This window comes from Canis lupus, chromosome 16 (genome assembly GCF_048164855.1).
Source record: "Canis lupus baileyi chromosome 16, mCanLup2.hap1, whole genome shotgun sequence".
Taxonomy (NCBI): Eukaryota; Metazoa; Chordata; class Mammalia; order Carnivora; family Canidae; genus Canis; species Canis lupus.
Genome location: NC_132853.1, coordinates 21,060,095 through 21,077,876, shown reverse-complemented (window position 1 = coordinate 21,077,876; position 17,782 = coordinate 21,060,095). Strand labels below are relative to the sequence as shown.

The following is a 17,782-nucleotide window of genomic DNA, read 5'->3' as shown; positions in this document are numbered from 1 at the left end:
AAATACATAAAATCTTTTTAAAAAATACCTCCTCCAACCCTAGGAAATAGAGACGATTATTCCCATTGTGCAGATGAGGAAACCCAGAGACTTGATAACCATCACTGGGAGCTGTGCAAGACAACCAGCTCAGCTATACAAAATTAAAATCATTTAGTGGAAAAGATTTACTTTACGATTGTAAAGCACTTTCACCTGTGTAAGAAATATGGCCCAGAGTGTCAACGATGGTGGTATTTGTAGGGATGGTGGCAAGGAAGTCACAGTTTGAAGGACTAATAGGTAGTGATCGATGGGCTTTCACAATTATAAGGAGCCCCCCATGAATATTAATTATCTGGGGAATTGTGCAACACAGGGTGCTGTTATAAACAGCCTAAATACAAAGCAGATACCTCTCTTTGGAAAATTACACAAGATCCAATTAAATGTGGCTCCAGCAGTGCTGAGCTGGAAAGACCAGACGTGAGAACTCACCCTTGCTCCAGAGAGCCAAGTGGCCCAAGAGCATAAACTTTCATAATTATTTTTTTTAATATTTTATTTATTTATCCATGAGAGACACACAAAGAGAGGCAGAGACACAGGCAGAGGGAGAAGCAGGCTCCATGCAGGGAGCCCGATGTGGGACTCAATCCGGGGTCTCCAGGATCACACCCTGGGCTGAAGGCAGCACTAAACCACTGAGCCACCCGGGCTGCCCAAGCATAAACTTTCACTTGCATGTCTCACCCTTCCAGAATCCACACATGTTTTATAGCTGCAAACGTCCACCAACCCTCACTGAAAAGCCACAGGAAGGAGGTGACAAAAAATGAATTTTATGGCAACTGCCTGGTGCACACAGAGCCTCCCTGCAGGGCCATCTCAGGCTCGGGGGATGCAACTGGAACCTTAATCATGCAGTGTCACAAGCTCAGGGAGGAAATCCATCCCCATGTCTGAACGTGCACTCCAGGGCTGGTTCTGCTGTAAGGTCCCTGCTGCAGCAGCAGAGTCCTACAGGGAGAAGGCAGTTGTGGCCCATTCTGACACCCTTGCCAAGCTTCAGAGGCCTCCTGGGAAAATGTAGGCCTGGAGTTGTTGCTGGGCACCACTCAGGGAAGCCGTCTAACCCCCACCTAGAGAATTATTGTGCAGATTAATGAAGCCACACACTCAGGAAGGGTGGTGTGTTGAAAACCCTTCTACCTGGACCCAGAATCTGTTCCAGGGCCTGTGGAGGCTTATAGGTGGGGGTAACTGGCTCCATGTTGGAAGGGTGGGGAAGACCACAAGAGGGCGGCAGAAGCCAGGACTGAGTACGCTTGCCTTACCTTTAGCCTACCCTACACCCAGCACTGACTCTCTCCAGCTCCCAGCCTGAGCAGGAGCCACCCTGAGATGATGGGTCACTCTCCCCAACCCTGCCCCCACCCAGATATGTGATAAGTGGATTTTGAAAGGAGCTAAGAGCCAAAACTGTCATAAATGCATTGTGGTGTGTTCCACTTTAAGAAAGCCTGTTAAGTGAACATTTCAACCTGGACCCAACTTCTGTTTCAAATATACCCATTGAAAAAAGCAAGGTCATAAAAGGCCCCCATTCCAAAAGAGATTGTGAACAGAGGCCAATCTGTAAAGGGAAGGTATCTGAAGGGGAAACAGTGGGGTGACTGGGATTGAAGCTAGATGGCTAGCCAAGGAGCGAGTGAAGCCCCAGGTGGGACGGCAGCAGAGGGGAACAGACTGCTCGGGGCTGCCTGTGCACTCTCTGGAGGCGACATTCACACTTCAGTCCCTGTGAGTGGAACCTCCTGCTGTTGTGCAGTGCACGCCCTGCACAGCTGTCCATAGCAGTTCTGATAGTCCAATTCAGCATACAGAGAGGTCAGTCTGCTGGCCTCTTCCCAACTCTTCAGTTGATGATACTCGAGGTGGAAGTTGAACTGGGGTTTTCTTAGATGGAAATGCAACTAGAGGATTTAAAAAAGAGAGAGGAGGAAGGGGTAGAGGAGAAAGAAGAAGGGAAGAAAATGCAGGGCAGAGATGCAGTCTGGTACCCAAATGGCCACTTTCCAGCTTACAGAGCTGAGAGTGTGGGTCAGAGAAGGGGCTGGGGGCATCAGCACCCCCTAGTTCCATACCATAAGAACACCAGTGGCACTGACAAGCCGGGATATAACCACCCTGAGGCCTGGGCAGGAAAAGACAAAGGGTCACATAAGGCAATAGCCCAGTCCAGGGTTGGAGTGAAAAATCCCCGAAGGGGGAAGGACCCAGCTTCCAGTGGCCTGTAAGCGGCCCAGCCAGGCCTGTGTGCCTCCAAACTCATTCCTCTGGATGAGGCTGCCTCCCCGCCCACATCCCAGCAACACTTTCCCTCTCTCTGTTTCCGCCAACAAATCACGCACCAAGGCAAATTCCAGCGAGTACCCTGCCAGTGCTGACTGCACTTGCCCAGGAGATTGAGTCCAGATGAAGATGTGATTATAATGGTGCGTTGGCATGCACAAACACTAAAAACACTCTTCTGCCGAGGCAGCTCCTACATCTGCAGTGGGGGGAGGGAGGGTGGGTAGTTAGCAAGGGTCATTTCCCACTCGTGATGCATATTCCCTGTGTGCATAGGATTCACGGTAGCAAACATGGAGAATTTTCGTCACCCAGGCTATTGAGCAGCACAATCCTTCCTGACACTCACTTATAAGCTCCCCTTGCTACTTGTCTGAGGCTAGGCCTCTCTTCACCTCTGTGCCTTTGCCCAGACAATTCCCTCCACCCAGAACATCCTTCTCATTTCTCCTCTGCTCAATGAACTACACAGTCTTTCTTGACTCAGCTCATAGGTGACCACTCCTCCATCAAGTCTTTTCTGAGCCCCCCTACTCTGAGCTGGTCTGGCCATTCTGTAATCAGTGCCCTCACTACCTCTATACAATGTCACCCATTATAGCACTTGTTTTGTTCTGTGCATGTCTGTTCTTTCCAGTCTGTAATCCCCATAGTCATAGGAACCACATCTCATTCATTGTCATAGCCTCAGTTTCTAGCAGTGTTCCTAGAACAGAATAGGTGCTAAATAAATGTTTATTGGACACATGGAAAGTGGATGGGTGGATAGGTGAATGGATAGGTGGATGGATGGGTGGTGGGTGAGTGTGGGTAGATGGACAGAGGTAGAATAGATGGATAGGTGGGTATGGGTAGATTAATGCATGGATGAATGAATACATAGATGAGTGGATGGGTAGATGGATGGATGAGTGGATGGGTGGGCATGGGTAGATGGATGGATATATGAATGGGTGGATGGATGAGTGGATGGTTGGGTGTGAGTGGATGGATGGATGGATGGATGGATAAAAATAAAACTGCAGAGGGTAAAAAAAAAAAAAAACTGCAGAGGGTGTCTGCCCTATGAAACCAAAGCTGGAAGGATTCTTTTTTTTTTTTTTTTTTAATTTTTATTTATTTATGATAGTCACAGAGAGAGAGAGAGGCACAGAGACACAGGCAGAGGGAGAAGCAGGCTCCATGCACCGGGAGCCCGACGTGGGATTCGATCCCGGGTCTCCAGGATCGCGCCCTGGGCCAAAGGCAGGCGCCAAACCGCTGCGCCACCCAGGGATCCCTGGAAGGATTCTTGTAGAGCTTCAGAAGCATATCTAGAGCCAGCAAGGCCCAAAGTGAAAGTCATGTTAGAATGAGGCTACTTATAGTCTTTAAAAAAAAAAAATCCTCTTGCTTTCTTGCATAAATGATTCACTATTTTCTGCTCTTGTTGTTTCCCACTCATAGACATTTTTGCAATGAATACACCTTTTTATTCATTATTAGTCAAAACCATGGGTAGCTCACTTTTTTAATTGATTGTTGTTGCTTGTCAAAGTGCTGCATCAGGTACTACTACTAGTTTCCAGCCAGTACAGCAAAGAACTCTATGTGTGACCTCAGTGCAGGATGAGGGCATTGCTAAATTCTGATTGGATGCATCCCTCTCTGGTCCAGATGGTCCAAACACCAGTCAGGGATGTTCCCATATAAGAGGGCAGATTATGGCTACTCTTTTTTGCAAGGAAGTCACATTATGTATTTTATATAGTCTATCATTTCTGGTCTTTGTGAATATTCAACAATGAGTAGTTTTAAGGTTTCTACATTTGAAACCTCCCCAAATACATTTCCTCTCAGTTCCAATTTCAGTCAAACGGCAATGTTTAGCTAAGCTCCAAGACCACATCTGTGATTGATTGGTGATGTCTGCCACGTACAAAGAGTGGAGGTGGAGAAACAGTCACCTGGTTTGCAGATGAAAAAGCTAAGTCCCTTGAGAGGACAGCAAGATAATAGCAGAGCCAAGATTAGGATCTCTCCTGACACCAGATCAGGAGCCCTGCAGTTGGACAGACCTGGGTCTGTATCCTGACTCTGTCACTTCTCAGCTGTGTGGTATTGAGCAAGTTAGCAAAGTTTGCTCATCTGTAAAATCGGGATGATAGATTTTAACTGGCAAGGTTATTGAGAGGACTAAGCCGTTCAATGAATCTCTTTCCCATATTGGGGTCTGAAGAGCACATGCTCTCAAATCTCTGCCCCAGCCTCCACCCGCCCAGCCAGGAATTGCCTCTACTTCCTGTGGACCCAACTCCCTGTGGCAAATTCTTTCTTTAGGCAAGGCATGTAGGTAGTTATTAAAAGTGTAGACTGCTGGGTTCTAATTCCATGACCATAGTCACTTAAATGCTCCAGTCCTCCCAAATACGCAATGAAGGCAGTAAGTCTTCATGAGGTTGCTATGAGAATTCAAGGAGTCAGTATAAATAAGGTGCTTCCTAAGGATTCAGTAAATATCAGCTTTGTCTATACCATAAATTAGGCTACAGTCCATCTTTTAGTACTTCTCCTCACAGGGTCATTGTGAGGATTGAAAGAGACGATACTCTTGAGAGTGCCTACTATGGGGCCAGGCACATAGCAGGTGTGCTCAAACTGGCAGGTGTTCTTACTAATCAGTCACTATGACTTTTGCTTCTTCCCAATGCCATCTCCTATGCTTTGACCTTGTGAGTCGAACTGTCAGTGAAGCCAACAGGGACAGGGAATGGAGCTACCTCACTGCTTTCTTTGGTGCTGCCTACAAGGACATGTCTCCTATCTCCCCTGAGACTCCATTGCTGCCTTTGCAACTGACTGATTGGGAGATTTGATTTTAGTATTTTATTTGATTTTAATATTGTTTAAAAGAAGCACAATATAATCATTTGTGAACATACTAAATCATTTGGCAGGATTCAATAAAAATGTCAAACTGAAAATTATGTCTCGAAAGCAGGCTCTGGGTGGGCGAGGCAGAAGTTTGCACTTGTAGTGAAAAGTGGGAAAATAAGGGGAAGATCACAGGGCCTAGCTAAGAGGTAGGAGGACCTTATGGTCACCTGATCCTAGAACCTGAGACCTCTCAAGGCATGGTACCTTAGAGCCCCACACCTTACAGAGAGGACAGAAAAGCCCAGAGAGGTTGACTGACTGGCATCCCCAAGGTCACAGAGGAAAATCAGCCATTGAGTAGCCCAGGACTCGGATGTGACTCAGTGCTGAGCCTACCTCAATGCAGAGCCTATGCAGACCAACGTGGTAGGCTCTCTGCTCCTATGTAAGCTGGAGAGGGAAGCCCCTTGCACTTAGACTAGGAGAAAGCAGGATGGGGCAATTCATTCATTCAATAAGCAAGTATGAAGCACCTCCTATGTCCCAGACCCTGTACTAGAGACATGAGATCCAGTGTGCAGGGAGAGTTATGGGTAAGGTTGGAGAAGAGATGCCACTTAGGACAGCCATGTGGGACCAGCCACCAGACTGTCATCTTGAATAAAGGACTTTTATAGGTGGCTCCCCAACCTAAAGGCAACAGACGTGTGTAAATACTGTGCAAGGTACCGTGACTACTTTCATCTAACCCTCAAGGAAGCCCTGTGAGTTGCAAATTATTAGCTCTGCTTTGCTCAGGAAACTGAGGCCCAGAGTAGTTAGGTAACTTAGCCTGTCAATGATGGCCCCGTGCTCTGCCCACTACCCTTCAGCTGTGAGGGGAAGAGGCAGAGGACATGCCCCTGGCATCTGGGGACATCCCTACAATGTTATCAGGAGCAGGGCTTGGGCAAACATGAGCCCCATTTTACTCACCTCTCCAGCCCCAGTGCCCCGACAGCAGCATCCCAGCTAAGGCCTGAGTGTGGGCTGTAGACAAGGAAAAGGCCAGAGAGCCTGGCGAAGGAAACCCACTGACTCCTTCTGGGTTGTTCCACCAGCAGACAGGCCTTGGGCAGCTGTGCTAACTGCAGCGCCACCTGCTGGCACGCCTCGGGATCTGTGGGCTGGGGGAGGTGGGGAAAGCCAGGGACTGAAGAACAACACTGGATGTCCCCAGGCACCGAGGCAACAAACACAAGCTTCTCTCTATAAACTGAAAACGATTGAGGACAGAAGCCTCAAGACAGTGGAGCAATGAAAGGCAAGGACCAAAATATTCAATCACAAAAGTGCTGAGTTTTTTGTTCAGTTCATAAATTTCAGCAATTATCCAAAGCGCCCAGTTCCATGGCACAGTGGAAAAACAGGGTAAGGGAGAGTAAGATGTCACGTACATGAAAGAACACTTCAAGACTCTATCCCAAGCATCTCTCCTCCCTCCCTGCTCCAGACCCCTAGATCCAGCTGCTTGGCATCATCTGGACTTAACCAGAGTTCTTATCGTAATAATCCCACCTCAAAGTAACGCAACCCTAAAAGGGCAGAGATTGCTGGTCTATAGAACTGAACTGTAGGAGAGCAGAGGTGGAGCTGAGCTGATTGTTGCATGAATGAAAGGGCAGAGAAACATGAGGCAGCTGGGAAGTAAGTCTTGGTGAGCACCTGCTGGCTACAGGGCACTAATCTCATTTGATCAGATGAGTATATTAAGAGCTGAGGTAGGGGGTATTACCCAAGATCACACAGCTGGCCCATGAAAGACTGGGGTTCAAGATTCTATCTAGCTCCTTCCACTACTTCTAATCCTCAAATTAAAAGAATAGATTTAGGATCTATGATTAGATACAGGGACTTAAGAGGCCTTAGAAGCCATCTCATCCACTGCACACCCAATGCTTGAATCTCTCTCTTCCCATCCCAGCCAGGGATTCACGCAGTTTCTGCTTGAATACCTCTCATGATGGGAAATTCACTCTCAAGACAGTGATTCTATTATTGAATCATACTAGTAGGTTAGAAAGTTGAGCCAGAATTTATCCTTCTTTACGATTAAAATAATGCATGTAATGTGCCAACCACGGTGCCAGCAACATCAAAAAAAGTTATCATCGTCTTCATTTCCTTTATTACAGCTTTTCTTGTATCTGTCTTTCCCTTGGGAAGGCAGAAAACAAATTTCATTCTTCCCTGAGACAGCCCTTCAGATAACTGAACACAGTGCTTCAGGGTCCCCCTGAGGCTTTGCTTGCCCAGGATAAACAAATACTCTAACCCACTTTCAGACACTCTTGGTAAGCAAGAATTGATGTCATACGTGCTGTAATTTTCCAGCTGCTGGGGTCTGTGAGTCTTTAGAAAAGCTGATGGAACAGATGATGAACCAGCCACAGCAGAATAGCCATGGTATCCGGATCATGACCTCTGCAACAAAAGGGAAGTGGTTTACCCCAAATAAACTTTGGCTCATCACCATCAGAGTTTTACCAACCACATTCTTGGTCTACCCACTGTGAGAACCTGTTTTAACAGAAGAAAAAGAAATGAGCTCCCCCTCCAGAGTTAATTTATATCCTTTTAGATCCTCAGCCCTGCCAAAAGTCATGCTTAGTTTTTCTCAAAGATAGTTTGTGTGTTTAATGATCCGATAATGAGCAACATAGGGGACCCAACACATTCTAATCAGAGGATACCACCCACCTTCAAACTTCCCTATTTACAGATGGGAAAACTAAGTCCAGAAGAGAGCAATGACTTATCCAAGGTCATACAGGAATTTTTTGCAAAAGCCCAGTCAAATCATGAACTCCAAAGAAAGATGAAAGAGTAAAGCAAACCATGAGAATGGAAAAAGAAAGAAACCATTAGATTAAAAGAAAAAGAAAGGCTCTGAAAAAAGACGTCCTTGGAGTATTCCCCCCACACACGCCAAGTTACTATAGAGGCAATGTAGTGTGATAAGCACAAGGTTGGAGTCAGAAATTCCCAGGTCGATTGGCTGGCTTTGCCACCAACTAGGTTCGTGGTCTTGGACAGGCTACTTAACCTTTCTAATACTCAAGTTTCTCATTAATAAAATGAGAATAAGAACATCTACCTCAAAGGAGTCCTGTGAACGTTAAATAAAATAAATATAAAGGCTTTCAGTTCTCGGTCATGGTGGAGTAGCTTATATCAGACAAACACCCCTGGAAATAGCAATTACAAACTCTGCACAAAATATTTTAAAGCTACTATTTGAAGGCACTGGAGAGAAGCTAAAAGCTTTAGGCAGAAACGGGAGGATACACAGCCCTTGAAGGAAGGAAACCACACTGAGTAAAGTACACATTTATTTACCTGACCTCTCCTTGAAGGCATGCCAAGTTCTAAGGAAATCCTGGGGACAGAGTTCAAGCAGGAAGCAGCAGCCTTTAAGTTAAAAAGTCAGAAGCGAGAGCTAAAGGATTGCCTGAGAGACTAAATATTAGGAAAACAAATCCTAAAAAGGACGGTTCCCCAGATGTGGAGCCCCTAGATTTTTATATAAGCCCCATTAAAGTCCTAGACTGAACCTCAAACTTTGTACAAATGAGGAGAGACTCCAAGAAGCCCTGGAGAAAAACAAGTTGGAAAAAAAAAAAAAAAGGCAGTAATTTCAGCAGCTGCCACTAGGGGGAGACAGACTTGAAATCCAAGTCCCACCAAATTGGAGAGACTTGATAAACACCTCAGACTTTGCACTGAAATCCCAGAAGATTCCTTAGGAGTTAAGATCACATCCCAAGACAAAGAGCTACAGTCCAGAACTAAGGACAAAACTAAAATATGCCCATCTATAAACACAGCCTAAACAGTGCCTCCACCAAATCAAAGTGATTCACCATTAATTTAACTGCCTCCTGAAACAAAACCCAATACTATTCAGAGGAAGATAACTGATCCAGAGTCACTGTAAAGAATTATTCACAATGTCCAGTATACAATTAAAAAGGACTATGTCTCCCATATGTAATTAAAAACTACTAGATGCATGAAAAAAGAAGGAAAATATGAAAAGAAAAATAAACAACTAGTAGAAACAGGTCCGCATGTAAGCTCATGTTGGAATTTGAAAGAACAGCGCTAAAATAACAATGATAAACATGTTAACTAACTACAGAAAGAGATATAAATAAAAAACTTTTAGACAAGACGTGAAAACTTTTTTTCAAAAGGTCAATCTATATAAATATATAAATATCTGAAATAGGGACACCTGGGTGGCTCCGCAGTTGAGAGTCTGCCTTCAGCTCAGAGCCTGGGATTGAGTCCCATATCAGGCTCCCCACTGGGAGCCTACTTCTCCCTCTGCCCATGTCTGCCCTCTGTGTGTCTCTCATAAATAAATAAATAAATAAATAAATAAATAAATAAATAAATAAATATCTAAAATAGAAAAACCGTTGGATGGCGGGGTGCCTGGGTGGTTCAGTTGGTTAAGCATCTACCTTCAGCGGGGATCATGATCCCAGAGTCCTGGGATGGAGCCCTGCATTGGGTTCCCTGCCCAGCAGGGAGGCTGCCTCTCCCTCTCCCTCTGCCTCCCCCCATCTGCCACTCATACTCTCTCACTCTCTCTCTCAAATAAATAAATAAAATCTTAAAAAAAAAAAAAAAAAAAACATTGGATGGGATTATCAGAAGACTTGGTAGAAAACAATAAATGAACACCGAACTTGAAGCAGATTAACAGAAATTATTCAAATGAGACAGAAAGAGGGGGCAAAAGACTAATAAAAGTGAACAGAGTCCCAGTGATTTGTCAAACAGTATCAAGCAGATCAACATGCATATAAATAGGATCCCAGAAAGATCAAAGACAGAGAATGAAGGAGAAAAAAATCTAAAATTGTTTAAAATCATTATTCCACAGATTCAGGAACCTCAGTGATCTCTAAGTAGAATAAATACAAAGAAAACCACATCTAAGTATGGCATAGTCAAAATCCTAAAAACCAAACAACAAAATCTTAAAAGTAGTCAGAGAAGAAGATCCATAATACATAGAAGGGAGCAATGAAAATAAATGACTGATTTTTCATCAAAAGCAATAGACGCCAGAAGACAGTGGAACATCTTTGAAATGGTAAAAAATAAAAATAAATTAAAATTTTAAAAAATTTTAAAAAAAGAGACTTAACAACCTGGAATTCTATGCACAGCCAAAATACATTTCAAAAATAAAAATTAACACATCTTACAGATAAATGAAAACATACTATGTGCCACAAATGAACCTATAATACAATAAATAATAAAGTTTTTCTGCCTAAAGAGAATGGATAGCAAATGGAAATTCAGATCTACACAAAAGAACGATGAACAGCAGAGGTGCATGGGTGGTGCAATCTTGCATCTGACTCTTGGTTTTGGCTCTGCCTCTGATATCAGGGCTGTGAGATCGAGTCCCGTGTCAGTCTCCAAAATCAGTGTAGAGTTGGCTTGAGATTCTCCCTCTCTTTCCCTCTGCCCCTCCCACTCACCCTCTCTCTCTCAAATAAATAATTCTTAAAAAAAAATGATGATCAGTGAAAATGGTATATATATATATAGTTAAATTTGAACCTAAATTTTCTCTCTTATTTTAACTTCTTTATTTTTTTTAAGATTTTATTTATTTATTCACGAGAGGCACACACAGAGAGAGGCAGAGACACAGGCAGAGAGAGAAGCAGGCTCCATGCAAGGAGCCCGACGTGGGACTCCCGGGTCTCCAGGATCAGGCCCTGGGCTGAAGGTGGCCCTAAACCGCTGAGCCACCCAGGCTGCCCCTTTTAACTTCTTTAAAAGTCAGCAGGCTACTTAAGGCAGAAATAATAACAGTGTACTATAGTGTTTATAACATATGTAACAGTAAAATATATGAAAGCAATAGCATAAAGGATAGGAAGGGATGTAAATAGAATTATATGTGGAGTGGTATTATATTAATTCAAAATAGAGTCTGATAAGTTAAGGATGCATGTTGTAAATCCTAGAGCAACAACTAAAAATAACAATAATACAAAGAGGTATAAATCAAAAGCCAATAGAGGAGATGAAATGATTTACTAAAATAATACTCAGTTACCCAAATGGAGTCAAGGAAAGTAGAACAAAGGAAGAGATAGCAGTGGAGACAAATAGGAAATGAAGAGCAAGATAGCAGACTTCAACTCAACCATATCAAGAATAATATTAAATGTAAATAGATTAAACCCTCCAATTAAAGCACAGAGATTGTCAGATAGGGTAAAATAGCAGCACTCAAATAGACTGCCTACAGGAGATGTACCTTAAATATAAAAATATCCTGATAGGTTAAAAGTAAAAAGGTGGGCCAAAAAATTAAAAGAATGGGAAAAGATAAAAGTAAGCATAAAAAAGCTGGTATGTCTATATTATGCAAAGTAAACCTCAAGACAAACTATTGCATGAGATAAAGAAGGTTATTTCACAATGATAACAGAATCAATTTCTCAAGAAGATATCACCACCTTAAATATGTATATGCCTAATGATAAGTTTCAAAAATACACAAAGCAAAAATCGACAGACCAAAGGGGAGAAACAGACAAATCTATATTCCTACTTAGAGATTTGAACACTTCTCTCTCAGCAATTGATGAATAACCAGACAAAAATTCAATAAAGATATGGAAGATTTGAGCAACACTATCCAACAACTTGACCTAATTGCCTTTTATAAAACACGTATACCAAAAAAAAAAAAAAAAAAAAACTTGTATACCAACAATTACAGAACACACATACTCTTCAAGTGTACATGGAACATTCACCAAGATACACCATATGCTACACTATGAATCAATCTCAGTAAATTTTAAAGGAATGAAACCATCGAGAGTATGCTTCCTGACCAAAGCATCATTAAATTAGAAATCAAAAACAATAAGGAAAAAAGGTAACACAAGTTACCAATACCAGGAATGAAAGAAAGGGCATTACTACCAATTTTATAGACATTTTAAAAATGATAAAAGAATACACGACAAGAGATAAAAGAGATAAAAGCATACAACTGTATGCTAATAAATTCAAAAATGTCAATGGAATGAACAAATTCCTTGGGAAACAACACAACAGAACCATCACAAGAAGAAATAGAAAGTCTCATTGTCTCTAAATCTACTAAAGGAATTGTATTCATAATTAAAAATCATCTCACACACACACACATCATCACCAAGTCCAGATGGCTTCACATTTAGGAAAGGAATGATACCAAGTCTACACAAACTGAAACAGTAGAGAAAAAGGAAGAACTTTATAAATTTTTTTATGAAGTTAGCATAACCACAATACCAAAACCTGACCCAGACATTACAAGAAAAGTAAATAAATACAGCATCACTCATGAGCATAGTCGCAAAAATCATCCACAAAGCATTAGTAAATCAAATACAGCAATATATAAAGAGGATAATAAATCATGACCAAGTGGGGCTTGCAAATGCAAGATGGGTTCAGCATCTACAGATCAATCAATATCATTCACCATATTGAAAAAATAAAGGAGAAAAATTATGTGATCATCTCAGCAGAAACAGGAAATACATTTGTCAACACTCAATGCCCATTGAAGATAAAAGCACTCCTCAACCCAGAACTAGTAGAAAACTTTCTCAATCTGACAAGAGCATCAAAGAAAAAAAGATATGTGCTTAACATATTTAATAGTGAAGTAATGGACCCTTTCCTCCTACAATCAGGAACAAGGTAAGAATAGCCTCTCTCTTCAGCTTTTTCCAATGTTATACAATATGTGGTTTCTGGCCAATGCACTGAAGCAAGAAAATAAATTAAAAAATAGAGACCAGAAAGGAAGAAGTAAAAATCAGCAATAAAATGGAATGAACTACTGAGACATGCAAGAGCATGAATGAATCTCAAAAACATTCCACTGAGAGAAAGAAGGCGGACACAAAAAAGTACATGCTGCATGCTTCTATTTATATAAAATCCTAGACCAGGCAAAACTAATTTATGACAGAAAGCAGATTGGTGATCGCCTGAGGGTTGGGAGGGAACTGCAAATAGAGGATTTTTCGGGGTTAATGGAGATGTTCTGCATCTCCATTAGGATGGTTGTTACCAGGATGTGCACACTTGTAAAAATTCATTAAGTTGTGCATTAAAATGTAGTTTTATTATATGTAAATAACATCTTAATGGGGGATTTTAAACATAGGGAAAATATACACCATTAAGAACATGAAAAAGTGGGCAGCCTGGGTGGCTCAGTGGTTTAGGGCCGCCTTCAGCCCAGGGCCTGATCCTGGAGACCCGGGATTGAGTCCTGCATCGGGCTCCCTGTATGGAGCCTGCTTCTCCCTCTGCCTGTGTCTCTGCCTCTCTCTCTCTCTCTCTCTCTCTTTCTCTCTCTCTCTCATAAATAAATAAATAAATGCATACATACATACATACATACATACATACATAAAATCTAAAAAAAGAACATGAAAAAGTAAGCCACAAACTATAGGAGATATAGAGAAAATATTCTCAGTACATATATCTGACAAAGGACTTGTATCCAGAACATACGGAGACTCTTACAGCTTAATAATAAAAGTAAAAAGTAAGCAAGTTTCTTTAATGGGCAAAAGACTTGAAAAGACATGTCACAAAAGATAATATATGAATGGCCAATTAGCACATAAAATTGTGCTCAAGATCATCAATCATCAGAGAACTACAAATAGAAACAACAATGAGATGTAACTATACCCTACAAGAATGTCTAAAATTAAAAAGATGAACAAAATCAAGATTTGGCAAGAATGCAGAGTAACTAGAACTCTCATTCGCTCCTGGTGGGAATGAAAGATAGTTCAACCACTGTGGATAACAGTTTCACAGTTTCTATAAAGTTATCCCTAGACCTATCTTACGAATCAGTTATTATATTCCTAGCCATTTAGCTAAGAGAAATTAAAATGTGTCCAAAAACTGACTTGACTTGTATATAAATGTTAATAGGGACTTTTTCATAATTACCAAAAACTGGAAACAATCCAAGTGCTCACCATCAGGTCAACAGATACAGATTGTGGTGTATTTGTACCTGGAAAACTATTTAGCAATTTTAAAAAATGAACTAATGCACACAACCATGTGGATAAATCTCAAAAACATTATGTTGGGCGAAATAAACCAGGCACAAAAAAGTACTTAGTGTAAGATTTCATTTATATGAAGTTTGAGAACACACAAAGCCAATCTATGGTTGTAAAATCCATAACAGAGATTGGCTGGGTGCACAGGGGTTGATTAGAAAGGGACAGAAAGGAGCTCTCTGGGATGATTAAAAATGTCTTAAGTCTTGGAGCACCTGGGTATCTCAGTCAGTTGAGCAGCCAACTCTTATATAGCCGACTTTTGAGCAGCTCAGGTCATGATCTCAGGGTCCTGGGATCAAGCCCTATGCCAGGCTCCACACTCAGTGGGAAGGCTGCTTGAGGATTCTCTCTCTCCCTCTTCCACTGCCCCTTCCCCCAAATAAATAAATAAGTAATTGTTTTATTTCTTAGGTCTTTATTTAAGTGCTAAGTACACAAGTATACACATTTTTCAGAATTTGTTGAACTGTGCTCTGAAAACACATGTATTTTATTGCTTTTTTATCTTCAATTTTTTAAGGTTTTATTTATGTATTCATGAGACACAGAGAGAGAGTGGCAGAGACATAGAGGGAAAAGCAGGCTCCATGCAGGGAGCCTGATGTGGAACTCAATCCCCAAACGTAGGATCACACCCTGAGCCAAAGGCAGACGCTCAAACACTGAGCCACCCAAGCGTCCCTTCCATTTTTTTTTAAAGATGGGTATAAAGGACTTAGCTTGGAGCTTAACACATAGTAAGTGCTCACAGCCATTAGTTTCCCTCATCTGTCACCTTTCCCATCCCCAGCTGGCAGATACTGTAGGCATGACAGCGTTCTATGGCCATTGGACCTCTGAAAATAAGAATGACATTTTCCCCAAAAGAGTTGGTCCATAGCCTGACACTGGGGAGTTGCTCTAGTCTGGGCCACAGATGATAAATAACACTGATTCTGCATTTTTTCCTGGACCCTCCTGCAGGTTTTGGCTCCCAGGTCTGGATCTAGAGTCCCAATGTTCCCAGTCAAGAGGGTAGAATTTAGTTGGGTCATTCCAAGAGAACTGAGATGACAAAGTATGGCACTAAAAAGACACATGGCATGTATACGAGACTTTGAGATCAGCATTTATGGGAAGGTCATAAGACAGGAAAACTAGTATTGGAGCCAGACTGAAAGCGCATGGAGTCAATGCAGTTAGATTGTCATGTATGTAGTAGATACTCGATAATTGTTGATTGAATACATGAATGAATGAGAGACTGAGGCTGATGATGCTGAACCTCCAGGGCTGACTGCTGCCCCCACCTCCTGTCTTGCAGCTCACATACCTGCCCCCACCCTGGGGTGAGTGCCGATCCTCAGAGATGGGACTCGACTTCTTTCCTGTTTACAGTATCACCGCCTGTCGAATTGACTGTGAGACGCGCTACATCGTGGAGAACTGCAACTGCCGCATGGTCCACATGCCAGGTCAGTGCCGGGGGACTCTGAGACCTTCTCTGCACTTCTCATCCTATGGGAAACACTATACCCACTCCACAAGGATCCACAGAGATGCTGTTCTAGGAAGGCTAGTATTTGGTACCAAGCATTTAGGAGGCAGATAGAAATATCTAGTCTAGCAACCAAGGCGGCATCCTGGTATCTAGAAGTGTCCAGATGTTTGAAAACTGTTCCTCCCAGTGCGCAATAAGTTGGCTGCTCTTACCTCCTAGAGTTCAGTGTCCAGGTAGCTGAGTGCTTACTATTCTAAAACCTGGTGTGGTACCTGTTCAAACATCCAGGTGTCTGTTGCTTTCATGCAGATGGTTCCCTTCTTGCATCCAAATGTCTAGCATTCTTTCAGATGAGGCAAAAGTCCATCAGCCAGCAAATAAATGTGCATGTGCAGACACACATTTCTGTGTTGACAGACTAACAAGGCATGTAGCCATCTCATTGATGATCTCATTAGAGATAGTCAGCTAATCAGAGGCAGAAGGGCAGGAGGTGGGGGGGACATGGAAGGGCTGATTCAAGCATGAAGAGTTTGGTATTGCAGCACAGAAGGAAGAACGACAGGCTGAAGGCAGAGACATCTGCCTGGAGTTCAGATTCCTCCATTCACCTGCTGTGTGACCCGGCACAAGTTACTAAACCTCTCTGTTCTTACCTTCATTATTCTTAAAATACAATCATTAGTTCTTATGAGGACAAAATTAGGCTAAAATATAAAAATGCAAAAGTCAATGGTCACTGTATTAGCACATAGCGAGAGGAAACCAAAAGTACTATTGCCTGATGACCTACTGTATGTTGGGAACTTTGCTATTATATTTCATGGCTACTATTTCATAGTCGTATCATACTTTAAATTTATTTAACTAAATTCTTATGTCAGACATTTAGTTCATGATCGATTGTTTTCTGTGCAATCATTGCTGAAATGAACCTGCTTCTAGCTAAATTCTGAATAATTCCATCAGTAACCAACAATTTTCCTAGTAATGTAAGTGTATAATTGTTGATCTTTAAAATTGCCTCCCTTGATCTTTTAAAAACTCCCAGGAGACAGAGCAAAAAGGGAAACATGTCAGTTAAATTGTTCTTGTTGGAAAGGAGGAAGCCTACAAGCTCAGCTCTTGAAAAAGATGTCTAGGGAAATAGTATGGAAAGGACATTGTATGGCAGGTTTAACTTTAGCACTTGGCAAAAGGAAAAAAGGAGGGGTTCTGGATATATTACTGAGAGACCAGAAAGGAGAATAAAGCACTGATGAATGTTACCTGCCTGATACTCAGACCGGGTCAGCAGCCAGTGCGGTTCTCCCATGGAATCTGAGCCAAAAGCAAGCAGCAGATTTTTGTCATTCCACTCGTGACATTGTTAATGGCATCTCAGTTACTAGCGTGGAATTAAGGGCAGAGCAAGAGGAGATTTACAAAGCAGCCCTTTCTCACAGCAGAGGGGTGTTCAGGAAAGAGCCCTGGCCTTGGGGTCAGAGCCCACTTCCATCACTGCCAGCTCTGGTGTCCTGGGAAGGCCGGATACTTAAGCCTCAAGTTTCATATGGGTAAAACAGACACAGTATTTCCTATTTGAGAAGGTATCCATGTGAGTTAAAGGCGGTGATGTGTGCCAGAGGTAGCAGGTGCTTTCCGCCACCTCCCTGCTTTCAGCCACCCAGGCTTTCTCACCTATCACCCATCTGAGCTGGTTGGAGCAGCACAGGAATCTGGGAGAAGTTAGCTAGGTGGACCCTATTATCAACTGCTCAAGCTCACAGAGCAGAGCAGACCCAACCCCCTGGCTCCGGGTACACTACAGCCCAATTGCCCACAGGCAGCTCTGATGGGTGGTTCCCTTCTGACTGCCCCTCCTCGTGGCAGGATGCATTCCCTTCCCCCAACCCAGGAGGGAGGTGTTGCTGCCTGAGTCCCTGTGTCT

The 17,782-nt window shown here is 42.6% G+C and overlaps 1 protein-coding gene across 3 annotated transcripts in view; it reads left to right on the top strand.

Annotated features, from left to right (window-relative positions):
- The window catches only part of ASIC2 (acid sensing ion channel subunit 2), a 995,000-nt gene that overhangs the window by 964,797 nt on the left and 12,421 nt on the right, over positions 1–17,782 (top strand). For all 3 annotated transcript variants that reach the window (XM_072779487.1, XM_072779486.1, XM_072779485.1), the window contains exon 4: positions 15,676–15,826. In XM_072779487.1, the coding sequence (XP_072635588.1) occupies positions 15,676–15,826 (151 nt within the window). The remainder of the gene's footprint in view (positions 1–15,675; positions 15,827–17,782) is intronic.